The sequence below is a fragment of the Felis catus genome, chromosome E2 (genome assembly GCF_018350175.1).
Source record: "Felis catus isolate Fca126 chromosome E2, F.catus_Fca126_mat1.0, whole genome shotgun sequence".
Lineage (NCBI taxonomy): Eukaryota > Metazoa > Chordata > Mammalia > Carnivora > Felidae > Felis > Felis catus.
The window spans coordinates 20,064,089-20,081,903 of record NC_058382.1 but is presented as its reverse complement, the minus strand read 5'-3'; the positions used below and the strand labels follow the sequence as shown (position 1 = coordinate 20,081,903).

Below are 17,815 nucleotides of genomic sequence, written 5' to 3'. Positions count from 1 at the left end.
AGCACAGAGCCCAACTCGGATCTTGATCTCGGGAACCGTGAGATCAGGACCTGAGCCAGAATCAAGAGCCGGCCCCTGACTAAGCCACACAGGCGCTCTCTGAAAAGTCTTTTTCTTTTAATGGTTGATTTAAACTCAGGTAAACTGAACAGATTAGCTTATTCATGTAACTGACAGGTTTGGGCTCCACATTGTTTTATATTCCTTTATGCAGACTGCTACTTACTGTCAGTTTTCCGCCCTTGAAGAGTGACATTCTGTGGGAAAACTCTCACCTGAGGCCTGTTTCTCTTATTTTAAACGGGGGAAAAAATACCACGTATCACAGGAAACGCCAGATTCCCAACCAGTGTCCTCAAATGTAACTAAAACACAGCAAATGCATATAAACGCATGCATTACACCAGGAAGTAAACTGCTTTAAAAGTGACCTCCTGGTGACCAACCAGTGAGTCTGGTTGTTAACAAGTGGTTACCGTTCACCCAGTGACGCGGTCTCCCAGCACCTGAGGGCACGTGACTCTCACTTTTCACTGTGCGCACACACGATTCTGACTTGTGTTGGATTTGGAGCGCAATTTGAAACTTTGCTCACACGTCTTGAAAACATCGTATTACATTTGGGGACTTAAATATTAATTTTCCCACATAACTAGCAGCTGGAAATGGGACTATTAAGAGATTTATAGATTCTAGAAAGTTTGGGGGTGTTAAAAACTTGTAATAAGCGAAAAAACCAAGAGTAACAGCAAACAACCCTAATACGCCTCCTACCAAGAAAATGTTAACCAGGAAGATATTCTCATTTGTTTCAAGTCTTTCTAGAGAGGGTCTTTTACAATATGGTCTGTGTGTGTGTGTGTGTGTGTTTACTTTGGATATAACTTTTGGGATCTATAAATGCTGTTTTTGTTCCGAGAGTTACCATTATAAATAGAAGATATCACACCGTACCCTCCTTACAATCTCTTTGTTCCATAGTGTCTATAATAAGCAGTAATGGAATTAGCTAGGGATTCTTCTCTTTCCTCCCCACGTCTAATTCCAGATGGCACCCCGGGGCAGTCTTGTTGGCATGCTTCCCTTACCCGGCACGCTTTCATAGGCTTTCTCTTCCATCTTGCATCAAATTGTCAGGGCTTGATATTAGCATCCCTCTTTTGTCTCCCTGTCTGCCGTCACTGAGTCCGGTTCTGGGCCACAAACTTTTTGGTTTCTGAAGCTCGTTCTCTAGGTGGTTCCTCCCAAAGGTCTCATGCAACAGTCCGTGCCTTGAGGTGTTTCATATTGGTAACTTTATTCTTCGAGGTCAGTTTGGATATAAAATCTTTGGCTAATATTTTCTCTCTCTGAACGCCATAAATTGGTTGCTCCACTGTCTCGGGATATGAAGTGTGGCTGATGAGAATTTTGGTGCCCGTATTAATTTCTTTCCTTTGTAAGTGGACTGGGGTCGGGGGAGGAAAGAGGAGGGGGAGTGGACACCCACAGCATGATCTTCTAGAGCTGCAGAGTTCAATCAGAATACATTTCCCGGTTGCCCCTTCTAGTTCTGAGTCGGTAAGTGATGTCATACGACTTCTGGTATGCTGATTCCAATCCCTTCCTCTCTCGGTCCCCCTTCTATTTTTCCGACCCTAATACACGTTCCTTGAATTACAGTTCTTAAGAATCCTGTTGCTTGGGGCACCTGGGTGGCTCAGTCGGTTAAGCATCCGCCTTTGGCTCATGATCCCACAGTTTGTGAGTCTGAGCCCCCATCAGGCTCCCTGCTGTCAGCACAGAGTCCGCTTCAGATTCTCTGTCTCCCCCTCTCCCTGCCCCTCCCCCACTCTATTGCGTGCCCTCTCTCAAAAATAAATCTAAAACAAATTTTGAAAAAGAATTCTGTTGCTTTTATTTCATTCGTCGGGGACTCCAACTGTACGTGTGTTAGATCCTTTTCCCCCTACCTCCTTTGTTATTTTCTGCCAAATACCTTTTGTTTGAGGGATTTTGTACAGATGAAACAAATCTGTTCCACCAGCAGACAGCCTCTGCTTTGCTGACCTGCCCGTTGCTCTCTTGTGCTATAGTCAATAAACTTCAATCTCCTTTAAAAAAAAAAAAAAAATCTGTTCTACCATCATGATTTTGCTTGCCAGGTGACCTGATGGAAGTGGAAATGCCAAATTCCATGTCTCCGCTGACTTCAGAGACTTGGCCACAGGCAAGCTTCAGTGCCAGAAAGCCCACCAGGCACACTTCTGAAACAACATCCTGAAGCTAAAGACATGATCCTGTTCTTGTCCTAGTTACTTAAGTCCTCAGCTTTCCTTTTTTTTTTTTTAAGAAGTTTACTTTTTTTTTAACTTTTTTTTTTTTGAAAGAGAGCACAAGTGGGGGAGCGGGGGGTGGGGAGTGGGCAGAGAATCTGAAACAGGCTCCAGGCTCTGAGCTGTCAGCACAGGGCCCGATGTGGGGCTCGAACCCACGAACTGTGAGATCGTGACCTGAGCGGAAGTTGGACACTTCACCGACCGAGCCACCCAGGCGCCGCACCCCTCCCCCACCTTTTTCTTATATCTGCATTTGCTCTTATAAGAATTCAATCGTATTGTTTCCAAAGCAAAACAAAATAAATTCTTCTTAGACCCACCTCGGGGAGCTGTGCAGGGAGGGAGCCCCAGACAGTTCGCAGATGTGGACTATTAGTGGCTGCCTGCACAGGAACGGGTCTGGGGCCAGAAATCAGGAGCAAACCCCACTCCGGTTGGAAACAGAAAGCATGCCCCTAGATTTTAAAGTGTAGTTACCTCTAATCCGTTTCAAGAAATCAAAGCCACCTGTGACATTTGAGGCAACGAAACTTACCTTGATAGGCCTTTCCAGGTCTTTCTTTGTAAACCTCATGACAACCAATCCCAGAATCGTCAGGCCATAAAACAGCCATGCAGCAAAACTGAAGTAATTGACCAATGAGTTTATGTCGCCAGGGATGATATAAATAGTTGCTATGATGCCCTAGTGGAAAGAAGAGTGAATTCTTCGGTCACTTGTACATAAAAACGGGGTCCCTGTCCCTTCGCAGGAGGCTAAGGAAGCCGTGCTTCCTGTGGATGGAAAGGTCTGCATGACAGAAACCTACATATCCCATGTAGGTGGGGTTGAACTAGTCTTTGGCCGTGATGGGTGTTCTCCCCGAGGCCTGATGGAAAGAACTCGGTGAAGTTGCAGTTTCAAGCAGGGGGAGAACAAAACACACACGTTCATCACACCAGGTTTCTTTAAAAGTTTTTTTTCTCGATAAGATTTTACTGTTCTGAGTGATCTCTAGTCCCACTGTGGAGCTTGAACTCACAACTCCCAGATCAAGAGCCACAGGCTCTACCAGCTGAGCCAGCCAGGCACCTCTCCAGTGTTCTGATACGTTTTCCCACCGGAAAGTCTTTGCCAGGGGAAAGGGCCGGGGGCTGCAACACAGCCTTAGTCTGACCCTGCCCTGCCTTCGGCTGTGTGGCCTAGGCTTTGTGATTTGGGCCCTCTCCTCATCTTCAAAGCGTGTAGGCTTAGGGAGAGCAATGTTCTCCATAAGAGGTGGAAGGAGTCTGGCCCCGAGGCTGGGCTTGGATGGTCCATAGAGACCATAGGTACTAGAGACAGTTGCACAGGACCAGGGACTGTCCCCTACTGAGAAACTCCAATCAGAAGATGTCAGAGAGCTTCCTGTACTGCTCAGCGATGCCATGCCGTCTGAATTCCTGGGTCATAACAAGAAGCAGTTACCAGGCACCTCATTAAATGCCTTATTCTCCTTCCCTGTAAGCTAGTGGGCTTTGGTATAGTTTGCTAGCAGGGATCCAGACATACAAATGTACCTGTAAGACTCACGGAGGGTACAAGGTTGGAAGAGTCCAACAGTGTCTCCTGGATCAACTCAGAAGGAGGAGCAGGCGTTGGGTAACTTGTTTCATATACCTGTTTCATGCTGAGGACTAACGGAACCTGGGCCTTTGGAAAACCGCTGGGCTTAGCAATACTGATTTACTTCAGGGCCCCTCTGTCTTTAAGGGGGTGTTATCATGGCGGAATTCATACTTACATAAAAGATGATGGCAGGGGCTGGAGTCAGGCGCCTGACGCTGATGTAGGAGAGCACTTTAAGCATGTGGCCTTCCCGGCCCGCCACGTACACAAGTCTGGAAAAGTGATAATACGGCACCCGTGGATGGGCGTGCAGACTGTCGTGCCATCACTGGGCTTCACTACCAAGGCCACGGAGAAAGGGACTGAATCGGAACCTGGTGCTGTCAGTGGGAGTCGGTCTCTGGGGGTGAGTGAGTTTGGGGGAAGTAGGTGAAGCGGTTAAATGCTCCTGAGAGCAATGCATCCTGGTACCGTGGGTCACATGAATGGGGAAGAGCAGGGGGCTGCCCTGGGGGGAGACTCGACCTGCTCTGGGTCCTCAAAAGTTAGGCAAGAAGCAAATGGAAAAACCAGTCTAGGGGCAGTGGACCCCGGTGCTCAGAGCACCCGACAGAAGCAAACACAGGGGAGCCTGGCACTCCCTAAATCCAAGCTGTACAGAATTTCCATATTTCAAAACCTGAACCAAAACACGTTAAGGGTGGGTCAGCAGACTGCAAACAAGTAGCTTAGACTCCCCGCCTCCAAGAACTCCTGGTGATTCAGTAATCTGAAAGACGAGGTTTAAAATGTTGAAAAAAGGAGAAATGCCAAAAATTTCTAAAAACTACAAAATTACCATAATTTAAGAATCAACAACTGATAAACGAGGTGCCAGTGAAAAAAATAAATTAGAAACAAGATCTGAGTTACAAAGTGTAGAGGAATGGAAAATGCAGACAGGAAATTAAGAAACAGGAAGAAGCCCAAATATATTAAACGGGGTAAGGCAAACTCAAAGAAGGACAGAGAGCTTTCATGGAATTGAAAAACAACTTTCAAATTAAATCCAGCTCTAGACAAAAAAAAAAAAAAAAAAAAAAAAAGCATACCCAGATACAAATATTAGAGTGGAAGGAAAAAACAATTTTTTGTAAGCTTCCGAATTTAAAAGATTAGCTACAAAATTAGGACACGCAAAATCATAACAGACGTAGAATGAGAATCTTTTCGGCGATGAGGGAAATTGGTTTTCAGATTCCTGTGCTGTGCAGCTAAACTACCATTCAAGACGACTTAGTAAGTACATGTGTAGGTAAACAATAACTACGGCACATTTTCTGCTCTCTGTTCCTCATTGGAAACTATTAAAAAGTCTCCAACAAACAGGGACTGAACTCAGAAGGAGTTGATTGAAGAAACAACGTTAAGGAAACAGCAGTAAAACACGTTGGTATGTATGTGAGTGACGAGGGAGACAAAGGCAAGAGAAACGTAGCTGCAATGAAATCTCCTTACAGCTTGCAGCCCACTGATACACACCACCGATAGAAACGTGCACAGTGTGACCTTCCTCGAGGAACTCGTGGCTGCCTTAGTGCCTTCACGTTGATGTTCGATTAAAGACTAAAAGTAACCTTATCTTAGCAGCTAGCCCTTCAAGGTCCTGAAAGCCTTGCTTCCAAATTCCTTCGAAACTTGCTTAAAAGTATATAATCAGTCACTCCTCCCAACCCTGGTGCAGCTCTTTCTGCCTTGGGTCCTGTCCCCGTGCTTTAATAAAATCACCTTTTTGCACCAAACGCGTTTCAAGAATTCTTTCTCAGCCATTTGCTCACGAACCCCATCGTAAGTATTGGATTTTTAATTTTTGTCCTGCACATGGCAGGTTGACAGACGAGGTGTAGCTCACCTACTGGACGATGTGAAAGGGAGAGCCCTTGCGGGAGAGGGGAGAGAACAGAGAGGCTAGTAGACTCTTAGGTGTTCGAGTTCAATTTGCTGGGTAATTGCTAAAAGAATAGAAATACAACTTCCACCTCAGCAGAAGAAAAAAATGACATTTGATGGATAATCAGGATATGATTTTTTTTTAAAGCCAGAAAACCCCACGATATTTGGAGATTAGTCCCACTGCAATACTAATCACGTCAAATGTGACCAGAGGCCGCTGGCCTGGCCCGAGATGCCCCGGGGGGGGGGGGCTTGTTGAAAGAGACAAGCCAGTGGGGCGCCTGGGTGGCGCAGTCGGTTAAGCGTCCGACTTCAGCCAGGTCACGATCTCGCGGTCCGTGGGTTCGAGCCCCGCGTCAGGCTCTGGGCTGATGGCTCAGAGCCTGGAGCCTGTTTCCCATTCTGTGTCTCCCTCTCTCTCTGCCCCTCCCCCGTTCATGCTCTGTCTCTCTCTGTCCCAAAAATAAATAAAAGTTGAAAAAAAAAATTAAAAAAAAAAAAAAAAAGAGACAAGCCAGAGCCCGCCGTCGCTGCTGAGTGTGGAAGATACAAGGGTTGGGGGATGTGTTCCCAAAAGCAGCATCCTAAAGCTTGCAGCGACCGCAGTATCAGTATCGGACAATACAGAACGTAAGGCAAAAAGAGTTTTCTCTGAAAACGGAAGCCGTCTACCCAGAAACTACAACAAACGGGAGCCCGTGAGAGAGAAGGCCAAACTTGACAAATCCCCTGAGAGCAGAAGATTTGAACAGTCAAGGCACAAGCTTGATGATGATATAAAAAATCGAGACGGCGGGAACACAATACACCTTATTTTGCAGACCCTGGGAAGCATTTATAAAGACTGCAGTAAGCCACAAAGGAAGGCTTAAAGCTTCCGAAGAAGTGAGGTCATAAAGATCCCACACTCTGACTACAATACGATAAAATCGCAAGTCAGGAATACAAAGGCCAAAGGGCCCTGTCTATTAAAAGTATGTATTTGAACTTTGAAAACGACATAAACAGGGCGTCGGATTAGTTCCCAGAACAAGCCAGTGAAACTGGGAATAAAGGAGTCGCCAGATGGAAGGAGACAGACAGGTGGCGCTGTGACCTCACGCTGTAAACCCCTCAGTGCTTACAGCCCTCCGTAAATTCCAAGTGCTCAGAAAGCAAGCAGGACTTTTGGAACTGGAGACCATCATTGCAAGTGTGGCTGGAAGGCTGAGCAGGCAAGGAGGAGTGGAGCACTGACATGGGAGCACTGGTTCTCCCCAATGTTGTGTGGCCGGAGCTGGGAAGCGTCTGCACGTGGTGATAGCCCAGGACAGGGCCCATGGGTGATATGGAGTGAACCCGGCATGCTGGGCATAGCAGTATCATTCAAACCAGTAGGGGAAAGGACGGACTATCAACAGGATTTGGGACAACAGGTAGAGGTTGGGGGCGGGGGGAGGAGTGAGATTTATGCCTCATATCAAAATACATTCCAGATTGATCAAAGAGCTAAAGTAAAATGCTGGCAGAAAACACGGGCAGGTGTTGTTGAAAGGCGAAAAGTCTGTCTATGTGAGATAGGAAACTCAGAAACCAGGAAGCAAAAATCTTAGATTTGACCCCACAATAAATTCTCTCCAACAGAATTCAATACAGCACAAGTCCCAGGCCACCCCCAAGCTGCACAGGCACATGAATGATACAGAATTAACTCAAAATGGATCATAAACCTAAATGTGAGGGCTACGCCTATAGAATATAGAACTTCTAGGGTAAAACAAAAGAAAAAATCTTTGTGACTTTGGGTTGCGCAAAGTCTCTTAGATATGGCAACAAAAGCGTGACACATGAACGGTGACAAACTGGGCTTTGTCAAAGTTAAAAACGTGCATTTCAAAAACACCATTAAGAAAGAGAAGTTGGGGAGCCTGGGTGGCTCAGTGGGTTAAGCGTTGGACTTTTGATTTCAGCTCAGGTTATGATCCCACAGTTTGTGAGATCAAACCTTCCATAGGGCTCTGTGCTGACAGTGCGGACGGAGCCTGCTTGGGGTTCTCCCTCTCTCTCCCTCTGCCCCTGCCTCTCCCCAGCTCATGTGCATGGGTGTGTGCGCTCTCTCTCTCTCTCTCTCTCTCTCTCTCTCTCTCTCTCTCTCAAAATAAACATTAAAAAAAAATGACAAGCCACAGACTGGGAGAAAATATGTGTAAGTCAGATACCTGATAAAGGACTTGTATCCATAATATATAAAGAATTCTTACAACTCAATAAGATGACAAATGGCCCAATTTAAAAAGTGTACAAAAGGGGCACCTGAGTGGCTCGGTTAGTTAAGCGTCCGACATCAGCTCAGGTCATGATCTCACGGTTTGTGGGTCTGAGCCCCATGTTGGGTTCTGTGCTGACAGCTCAGAGCCTGGAGCCTGCTTCAGATTCTGTGTCTCACTGTCTCTCTCAAAAATAAACATTGAAAACATAAAAAATAAAAATTGGACAAAAGATTTGAGTAGATATTTCATCAGAAGATACATGAATGGCTAATCACATAAAAAGATGCTCAGTATCATTAGTAATTAAGGAAATGCAGTTAAAACCACAATGACATAATATCCACTAAAAAGACTGTAATTAAAAAGACAACACCAAGTGTTAGCGAGGATGTAGAGAAACTGGAATGCTCACGTATTGCTAATAGAAATTAAAATGAAACAACCAACTTGGAAAACAGTTAAGCCATTTCTGTAAAAGTTGATCGCAGATCTACTATATGAGCCCGCAGTTCTAGTCCTGGGAATCTAAGAAAAATGAAAACATATGTCCACACAAACCCATGTGTGAATTCATAGCAGCACTGTTCATGATAGCCCAGACTCGAAGCAATGCAAACCTCCATCTGCGAATGGATAAACAAACTGTGGTATATCCAGACAGTGGCATAGGATTCAGCAGGTGAAAGGAACGAGCAGGTATATGCTATGCCATGGATGAACCTCAAAACTCATATGCTGAGTGAAAGAAAGCCAGATGCAAATGGCATATTGTATCACTCCATTTAAGTGAACTATCTAGAAAATGCAAAGTTAGAGACACAGGGGCGGGTCAGTGGTAGCCTAGGGCTGGAGGGGGGAGCAGGGATTAACGGTAATTAGGCTGGAGTGAACTTTTGGTGTGATGGAAATGTTCTAGAATTGAACTGTGAGGACATTTGCACAGCTTAATAAATGTACTAAAATCATTGAATTGTGTAATTACAAAGTGAGTTTATGGGATTTAAACCTCAGTGGAGCTACTGAAATTATGTTTCTAAATATTAGCAGCAAACTCGTTTATGGTATTTAAACCTCAGTAAAGCTACTGAAATTATGTTTCTCAATATTAGCAGCAAACTCTCAGAAACTGAAAAAAAATTTTTAAATACCATTTACAAGAGCGCAAAAAAATGAAATATTTTGAGGTGAATCTGAAAGAATATGTGCAAAAGCCACATACTCTCAAAACTACTCAAAAACTATTCAAACAACTGTATTTGAAAACAATTAAGACCTCCATAAAGGGAGCGGGTCCTTGCCCCTAGATTCAGAAAAATCAATACCATTAAAATGGCGGCCCTCTCCAAACTGATCTGCAGGTTCCACGCAGCCCTGACCAAAGTCCTTGAGGGCCTTTTTGTAGAAACTGACAAGTAGATTCTAAAATTCCTATAGAAATGCAAAGAATCCAGAAGAGCCGAACGCTTTTGAAGAACGAATGTTGCTGGACCAGCACAACCCGGGCTTTGACGGCGGCTTCAGAAGAAAGGTTTTTGTGGCATAGAGTGTGTAAAGCACAGAAACTCTGGCGATTCCACTCTCAGGAAATCTGTCCGTTCAGAACACTGGACACTGGGGCAGAGACGTGTTCCGGAATGTTCCCTGCGTCAGTGTTTGTGACCACCACCCCCGCTCAGCCCGTGAGCCGAGGTTAAGTCGCGCCACGTCGCAAAATGGAATACAACACCGCTGTTAACTCTCTCTCGACCAGGAGGCTCCAGGGGATCGGCAGGGGCTGGTGAGCTATGCCTGCTCGTGTGGATACAGTTTGGGCAGAACGGAACCCCAGCTCTTAGGCTTCGAGCTACACTGGCAGAGTTGAGTAGTGACAAAGGTGGCCTGAAAGCCTAAGCTGGGACTGCCTGATCTAGGTTATGTGCATGTTCACATGGGAAGATGTTCAAGAACTATTGTTAGGTGAAAGACAGGGCGAGGTGAAAAGTAGCCCCAGCGTGCCTGTCACCCTGTGTCCCCAAACTGCCTGGTGAAGTTGGCAACATTGCTCCCCGCCGCCAAGGAAGCCAGGGCCTCGCTTCAGTGGGGCCACCGGGTCCAGCGCCAATGTGCAAGCTCGGCCAAGTTTTTGCTCCCTTTCTGGGACTTTGGGTTTTCTTTTCTCTTTTTTTCTTTTTTTTTTTTTTTTAAGCTTCTCAAATTCCAGTTAGACTTTGTGTTTTCTGTTATGCCATGATGTGTTAGCCTGGCAGAGCCCTAAGGACTTTCACCCTGGGTCTTGTTTTCCTCAAGTGTGGAATGGGCCCTGCTGCCACCGCCACCACCACCCCCCCCCACACCGCCCCAGGGTGAGTGCTGGGGTCCCCTACCTGCCTGCCGTAAAGCAAGTCCCGTTGGCGGCACCGATGGTGGAAAAGGCCACGAACAGCGGAACCACCCAAGAGGCCGGGTAGAGAACGCGGTCGCCGAACGTCTGCAGAGGAAGCAGAGGAGTCCTGAGGTCTCGCACAGCCCCCAGGAGCCATGGGTCCCAAGGAAGCTGCTGGGCTCTCCCCAGGGGGCCCAGGCCCCCACCCCTGGGTGGGCACTGGCTGTGAATCCCTCCGGGAGAGGAGAATGTAGAGAACCTCTCCGGAAGAAAACGACTTATTCTTCCCCACCCCCACCTCCTGAACTGTAGCGGAGCTGATGATACTCCATCCTTGGCCCTCTGTCCGTCGTGTTCATGTTTTCTGGGTGATCTCTGGGGCTACGCGTTCCCGGTAACCTACATCCCTTAGAAATGCCTGCCAAGGGGGCGCCTGGGTGGCTCAGTCGGTTAAGCGTCCAACTTCAGCCAGGTCACGATCTCGCGGTCCATGAGTTCGAGCCCCGCGTCGGGCTCTGGCCTGATGCCTCGGAGCCTGGAGCCTGCTTCTGATTCTGTGTCTCCCTCTCTCTCTCTGCCCCTCCCCCGTTCATGCTCTGTCTCTCTCTGTCTCAAAAATAAATAAACGTTAAAAAAATTAAAAAAAAAAAAAAAAAGAAATGCCTGCCAAGGTTGGGAGGGGAGGAGACTTGTTTTGCCCTCCCAGGACTCTGTTAGAACACGGTCTTTCCCCTTCCTGGTGCACAGGTGGTGCCACAAGGTTGTCATGAAAGGTTGGCTGGCAACTGGGTGCATGCTAGCCCTTTGATCTCACTCCAGTGCCGTTCTGTGCATCCCCTCGCTCTATCAAATCTGTGGACCAAGACCCAGACTTTGCAGAGAATAACTGCGCAGAGCCTTGATCAACCTCTGCCGGATTCCCCTGTCAGGAAGTTATGCTGAATAGAATGCTGTGTAAACTGTATGGAGTCAGCTCTTTGTTTTGGGATGCTTTACTGTCCCCCACCGTCTAACACTGAGTAACAGAAGTCTCCTCTCCACTCCTCCCTGTCCTAATTCTTCGTCCCATTTTCCTTCCAACACCGAGGCCCCTCACCGAAGTCAAGGGGTCAAGGAATTGACCGCCTTGCTCAGCACGACCCTGTTCTCCCTGCACCTCAGCCACCTGTCCTGGTGGTCAGTGACCTCATCATAACCAAGATGGCGTCTGCTCCCTGTCTCCTGTTTCCAGTTCATTTCCTGTCCCACCCCAGCTCCACAAGGCCTCAAGCATGTGGGGCCCTCCCCACCTTTTCTGCGGACCCTCACACCCATCCCCCTTGTCATCGAGACCCTCCTTGACCAGCTTAACTTGCAGTCTGTTGTTCTGATTCCCTCCTTCCGTCCCTCCCTTGCGCTTTCTCATGCACATGTGTGTCTGTCAAAACCCCAACCCCGGGGAAATCCGGCCCTGCTCCACCCGCCCTCAGTGCGTGTGCCCAGGTGACAGACAGAAGCTTCCACCTGCCCGCGGCCTTCCATGGCATTGGGTCTTTGCTGCTGTCCCTAACAGCTATCCCTCCCTCCGCCCATGTCCTAGACGATTATTTCCCTCATCTCGGGCGGGTATCTCAGCTTCCCACAGACCCCAGCACCCTCCCCACAGATTCCGGGTCCTCACCACGGCCACCGCCTGGGACTGCAGGAGCTCGGTAGGAGTCATCACGGTGAAGTAGGAAACGTTCATGAGGATGTAGCAGCCTGTCACCAGTGGGATCCCGATGATGATGGCCAAGGGCAGGTTTCTGGGGGGGCGGGGCGAGGGGCAGGGACCCAGGGTCAGACGGAGCATCCCGTGACAGCCTCACAAGACTGTTGTCTCTGTCCAGTCCTTTCTTCCCACCCCCCCAGCTGCCCGTCCACTTCTCCCTGCGGTGGGCGGGGGTCACTGCTGCCTCCAGAGGCCCACCCACAAGCAGGGGCTGTGGGACGTGACATTTTCAAATGAGAAAGAACCCTCCCACTCTCAGACTCCAGGGTGGGGAGGTCGAACTGTTCATAAAGCAAAATAAGCCCAGGATAAAGTTGGGGTTCATTCATCCTCTCTGCTACGATTCCACTTTGCCACAGCAAAACCGAGCTCTGACGAGCGGATATACGTGAGCTTATAAGGAACAATTTGCAGTATGGAAGGGGTCCACTTGGTGCTTGGGGAAGGGAAACGTGCTTGCTGGCCCACCGTCTCCCGCCTGACTCAGTTCTCCTACCTGAAAGGGTTTCTAAGTTCTTCCGTGATGTAATTGAGTTGATTCCTAGAGAAAGAAAAGGCACACAAGTAACACAACTTCAACTTTCTTTGCTAAGGTTGTGAAACACAAAGTAAAGGTTGGCCTCATTGAAGACCCTCCACCACAGAGAAAATTCTCCTGCAGGAATCCAGGGTAATGTCATTTGGAGAAAGCCCCACGATGGTGGGGCTCCCAATGTCTGCACGTCTGTCGGTGATCAGTCTTTGCCCTCTGTGGGAATCATGGAAGTTTTCAAGAATTATTGGGGAGGCACGAGTCCCCAGGCTGCTTTGAAAAACTGTTAGTGTCACTGTCTGGAAGGAGAATGAAATCTGCTTTGCACGAGGGAAGGAGCAGCGTCCTGGGGGCCACGCTTCTTCCTCACAGAACGTAAACGGAATCTCGTCGACTACACCTAGCATTTCCCAGGGTGCAATGGAAGTGCGTCTGAGAACTGGTGCCTCATCGAGCGCCTGGGCAGCTCTGACGGCCTCCAATTCGGCTGAGCCTGTCTGTGTCCAGTGAAGCTTCTAGCTCAGGCCTGCTGCGGGGCTGGGAAAGGGTTCGGGGTTTCAGCGTCTGTGGGGTCCGAGGAGAACAGAAGCGGGGGGGGGGTGCTGAACCAAATGGAGACGTGGAGGTGAACTTTAGGGTCCCCCCCGCAAGCCCGAGGAAGGGGAGGTCCTTGCTTTCCTTGGTTTCAGCATCGTACCTGAGAAATCCCAACCAGATGGGGGGCACCTTACCATCCATCGTACGCCCAGAGTCCATTATAAAATGCCAGACTGATGGCTCCCACAGACAGTTTTGTGCCCTCAAAAGAATTCTCAAAATTCCTTGTGTTCCCTGTAATCAAGTCAGACAGTGGATTGTGGGTGTCAGAGGACCACACTGGGATCCTGCCTCATCTCCGTGGGACAGAAGGACAGGAATTGTGGCCTCAGGTTATCAGACAGACTCTGAAAAGCAGAGAAACCACAGATGTTTCCTGCTGAACTCCTGCCAGGCTTTCTGAGACACAGGCCTCAGAGCACAACCTCCGAGTGGCACCCACCCTCCCCTCCAGCCGCCGGTCACCTTGGGCCAGGAGGACCAGCCCGCTGATGATGATGATGGCCACGATCACCAGCTTGGCCCCCGTGAACACGTTCTGGACGTAGCTCCCCAGCCGCACGCTCAGCGAGTTCACCGTGGTGATGAGCACTGGAAGGGGCCAGAGTGGGGGCGATGTCGTACATCCCTGGGCTCAACACCTCCCTCTTTTCCCGGGGGCCTGAGAGGGTCTCCTGCCCCCGATCCTGTCCTCTCCACTGCCTCATTCATCAGGTGTGCCCGGCGAGGACCCCTGAGTCCCACGACATGGAGAAGCAGCCAGTCCCCAGGTGAGTGCTGCCTTGAGGGACAATCGCCCACCGCCAGGGCTTTGGGCCCCCACCAGACCCTGCCCTGCTTCTCGCCAGAGCCTCCAGGCCCACCGGCCTTCTTCTGGGCATGGTGGAGCCGAGGCCTGCCTCCCCACGTCCCCTGTGCCGGGTCTTTCCTGACCCCAGCCCGGAGCATCACACTCGGGTACTCACAGATGGCAGCGGCAGCCAGGCATTTCACGACAACCGGAGGGGGATTGCAGCCCGAATAGAAGGGCGCACAGACATACTCCGAAAAGCTGAGGCAGATGATGGCAAAAGATGTGGGCTTTATGACGAACAGGCTGGTCCAGGAGAAGAGGTAGGCAGGGATGGGCCCGAAGGCCTCCATCAGGTAAGGGTACTCGCCCCCCGACTTGGTGATCATCGTGCCAAGCTCTGCAAAGCACAGGGCACCTGGAACACAGAGAGGGGGTCCCCTCAGGCCCCTGGTGAGGAGTGGCCCTGGTCACCCCCTCCCTCTGGGCCACGCCCACGCGGGCCACCATGGCCCTCTCCGCAGACCGCCCTGAGCTCTGGCCATTGCTCATTCCAGAGCAGCCCAATTTACACCTGGTTGCCCGCGGGCGTCGAAAGGAACCCCCGGCAACGGCAAGGCCAGGACACAGATTGTGCTCACACAGCCCGCGCCCACCTTCCACAGGGAGAGCTCGCCAGGGAGGGGCGTCTTTGTTACCCAGTGTTGCGAGGACCCCACAGGCCGCCCATATGATGAGACAGGGCCCCACGGTTTCCGTGTTGCTGAGCACAGACTTGGGGGAGATGAAGATCCCAGAGCCGATGATGGTGCCCACGATGATGCAGATGCCGCTGAGCAGGCCCACCTTGGATGTGGGGGAGGGGGGGCATTAGTGCCACCACCCAGGACGCCACAGGGCCTGAGACAGCAGCCCTCAGCCCTCTCCCCCCCTCCCCTCCTTCAGTGTGGCCAGCGCAGCCCAGGTGAAGGCGCTTCCGGCCTGTGCTGTTGCAGCAAAACACCAGGCTTCACTTACATCAGGTCCATGCATCCTCACCACGGCCTCATGACCCCATTTGACAGAGGAGAAAATAGAGGCACGGAAAGGTCACGTGACTGTCCAGGGATCTACAGCCAGAGTGGGTAGACCCGGCTCAGGTTCCAGTCTCCCAACCTCTACTCTTATTGATAAAGGGGCCCAGACGGTGAAGACTGATTTAGCAAACAGTGAAATCAGGGCTGGGGGTTCTGACCAGAGGCCCTGGCCTCTCGGGAGCAGAGGTGGGGACAGGCGGGAGAAACCCAGGCCTCTAGGCGCAGAAACATCTGGGGGCTGTGAACTTTCTCTGATGCTGTTTTGCAGGGTATGAGCTTCCTAGCGACAAGCCCCGCCTCGGACACGTCCCGTGGAATCCCATTCCTATGAAATTTAAGAACAGGCAAAACTAACCTATGGGAATAGAAACTCAGGGCTGGGGTGGGGAGTCCACCTGGAAAGGGACAAGAGGGAGCTTTCTAGGGTGAGGAGTTTGTCAATACCCATCAGACTGAACACTGAAGATCTGCACGTCACGTACGGAATTACGCGGGTTGAGTCCAGTGAACACAGAAGCCCCCGGCCGCGGTTTGCCAGCAAGGGTCACATGCAATCGGGGAGGGGCCTGGGAGCAGGGTCAGCTCCTGTGCTGGCCTCGGGGCCGGGGTGCACTAGCGGGTTGGTCTCGGCTTTTCTCCTCTAATGGCCCATGTGGCTGACCAGCCCAGAGGCCCTCAGCATTCACCCCGAAGCCGCCTGAGTTTAGGAGTGACTTGAGGACCACCTGGAGTTAGTTCTGTGCTGTTCGGTGGGCAGGAACATGCACTAGCCACTCCTAGGGACCCCAGCTCCCAGGCCAACCCACAGTCAAGTGGTGCTGTCCCCCAAATCCCTCCTCCATCCCCTCTGCCATCAGGCATGGGAGCTCTCGGAGGCTCCGCCCAGAGCTCAGGCACTAGTTGGGCCTTCAAAGCCATTCTGATCTTGTTCTGGAACTCTCCTTCCTCATCCTGTGAGTTTGAAGCTGTCCTTCCACACCCACCCACCTGCATCGAGCTCCGTTCTGTCTCCACTCCCCCCTCCCCACAAAGCTCCCCTTCCCTGCAGCTCAATTGCCAGCCCCATGTGACACTGACCCCCTCTAGGGCGCAGGCACCTCCAATTCCAGCCATTACTACATACATTCCGTCTCAGAGGGCTCATCCATGTCAGACCCACGTCACACTCACCATCCCTGCTAGACTCACTAAAGCGGAATGAGTTTCCCATCACTGAAGGAATACGAGGGACACACAAGGGGCAGATTCTTGGTAAAGACACTATAGAGGGGATCCCAACATCAGAAGGTCCTGTCTGACCACCCCCCCCACCCCGAGGCCATCGGTCTGGGCAAACGCCAGCCCCTCCAGGTACTCGCCAGGCACACAGAAGCACATGTGTTAACCTCGCAAAAAAATGCTAAGTTCACTGGCCAGAGGGAGAGAGGTACGTCCAAAGAACTGCTCACTTAGAGATGTGCTTTACAACGCAGATCAGCGGGGACTTCACCGGGGCCCCTTCTTGCTGCCCTTGACCTGGGAAGGGCCAGTGCCCAGGGACCAAGCTTACCTCCTTCTGGAGACTCGTGGTCTTGGGTTCCTTACTCTGGATACTCCGGATGGACTTCTCATCTTCTCTCCGGTTCCTCAGGCTTGTCTCCTCCATGTTCCCCTCCTGCCAGTTCTAGGACAGCTGCAAGGAGGGCATGGGCCTCGACTCAGCAGATGCTGTAGTGGACAGGATGCAGACACGGGCTCAGCGAGGGCTCTCCTTCGCAGCCCTCCGGGCCCGTGGGGCCTGACTCCAAAAGCAGATGAGTAGCTACTGTTTTAGGGTAGACTTGCTCAGTCCCAGGGTTAACACCCCATCCCGACCGCTGTGGACGCTGCGGGGAAGGGGGGGTCCCGGGCTCTTTTCCAAGGCTCCCCGCCCCCACCGGTCAGCTCCTGCTCGTCAGCAACGATGCACTCGAAAGTCATTCTACCTCCACCTTCTTTTTTCCAAAAGTAAAAAGAAGTATTTTGGAACATACTGGAATATATACTCAGTGGCATCAATGGCGAGGAATGACCGCTTTCCTCGTAGTTGTTGCCCAAGAGTAGAGGCGCCTGGGGCAGGCCAAGGGGATGCTTTTCATTGAGTGAGACCGGGCATGGAATGCTGAGGAGATTCGGCTCGAGGCTCACTAGCTGGTGGTCATTTCCTGTCCCCTTTCTCCAAATAAAGTCCCTCTCAGCCTCTGGCCAGGAGAGTAGGGAATCTTCCCATCGCCCTTCGGCCTTACCTTCCTGACCTCGCGGAGTCCAGGAGCCACCCAGCGAGGCTGGCGGCTGCGTCTGCACTGTCGCGCCCTAGGAATGGCCATGTCTTGTGCCCAGGAGTGGAGGAAGCCAGAAGGTACAGAGGTCAACGAAGGTAATTATTAAACACCTTTTTTTTTTTTTTAAAGCAATGAAGCTTGGACACAGCACACAAAAAGGGGAGGGTCAGGCAAGCCAGTTTCTGTGCACAAATGTTTTTGTGTTGTTCATTTATGTCTAGAACACTGTTTTTGTCCTTAACCAGGTTCCCCCAAATCAGCAACATCCTGTAAGGACAACTCCCTCCGAAGACTGGCATCCGAGGGGATAAACTTTGAAAC

General features: G+C 50.5%; 1 protein-coding gene across 9 annotated transcripts in view; it reads right to left on the bottom strand.

Moving 5' to 3' along the window:
* Positions 1-17,605, bottom strand: part of SLC7A9 (solute carrier family 7 member 9) — a 29,414-nt gene extending 11,809 nt beyond the window's left edge. For 3 of the 9 annotated variants that reach the window (XM_003997953.5, XM_019819632.3, XM_019819633.3), the window contains exons 1-11: positions 17,459-17,562; positions 16,744-16,901; positions 14,817-14,964; positions 14,294-14,536; positions 13,794-13,919; positions 13,463-13,562; positions 12,696-12,740; positions 12,110-12,233; positions 10,451-10,554; positions 4,082-4,178; positions 2,854-3,003 (exon numbers count right to left, since the gene is read on the bottom strand). In XM_003997953.5, the coding sequence (XP_003998002.1) occupies positions 2,854-3,003; positions 4,082-4,178; positions 10,451-10,554; positions 12,110-12,233; positions 12,696-12,740; positions 13,463-13,562; positions 13,794-13,919; positions 14,294-14,536; positions 14,817-14,964; positions 16,744-16,839 (1,233 nt within the window). In that variant the 5' untranslated portion in view covers positions 16,840-16,901; positions 17,459-17,562. Of the gene's footprint in view, positions 1-2,853; positions 3,004-4,081; positions 4,179-10,450; positions 10,555-12,109; positions 12,234-12,695; positions 12,741-13,462; positions 13,563-13,793; positions 13,920-14,293; positions 14,537-14,816; positions 14,965-16,743; positions 16,902-17,206; positions 17,384-17,458 lie in introns of those variants that run through there. The other 6 variants (XM_019819629.3, XM_019819626.3, XM_045046541.1 and 3 more) reach the window with 6 other exon arrangements.
* Positions 17,606-17,815: the final 210 nt, after the last annotated feature.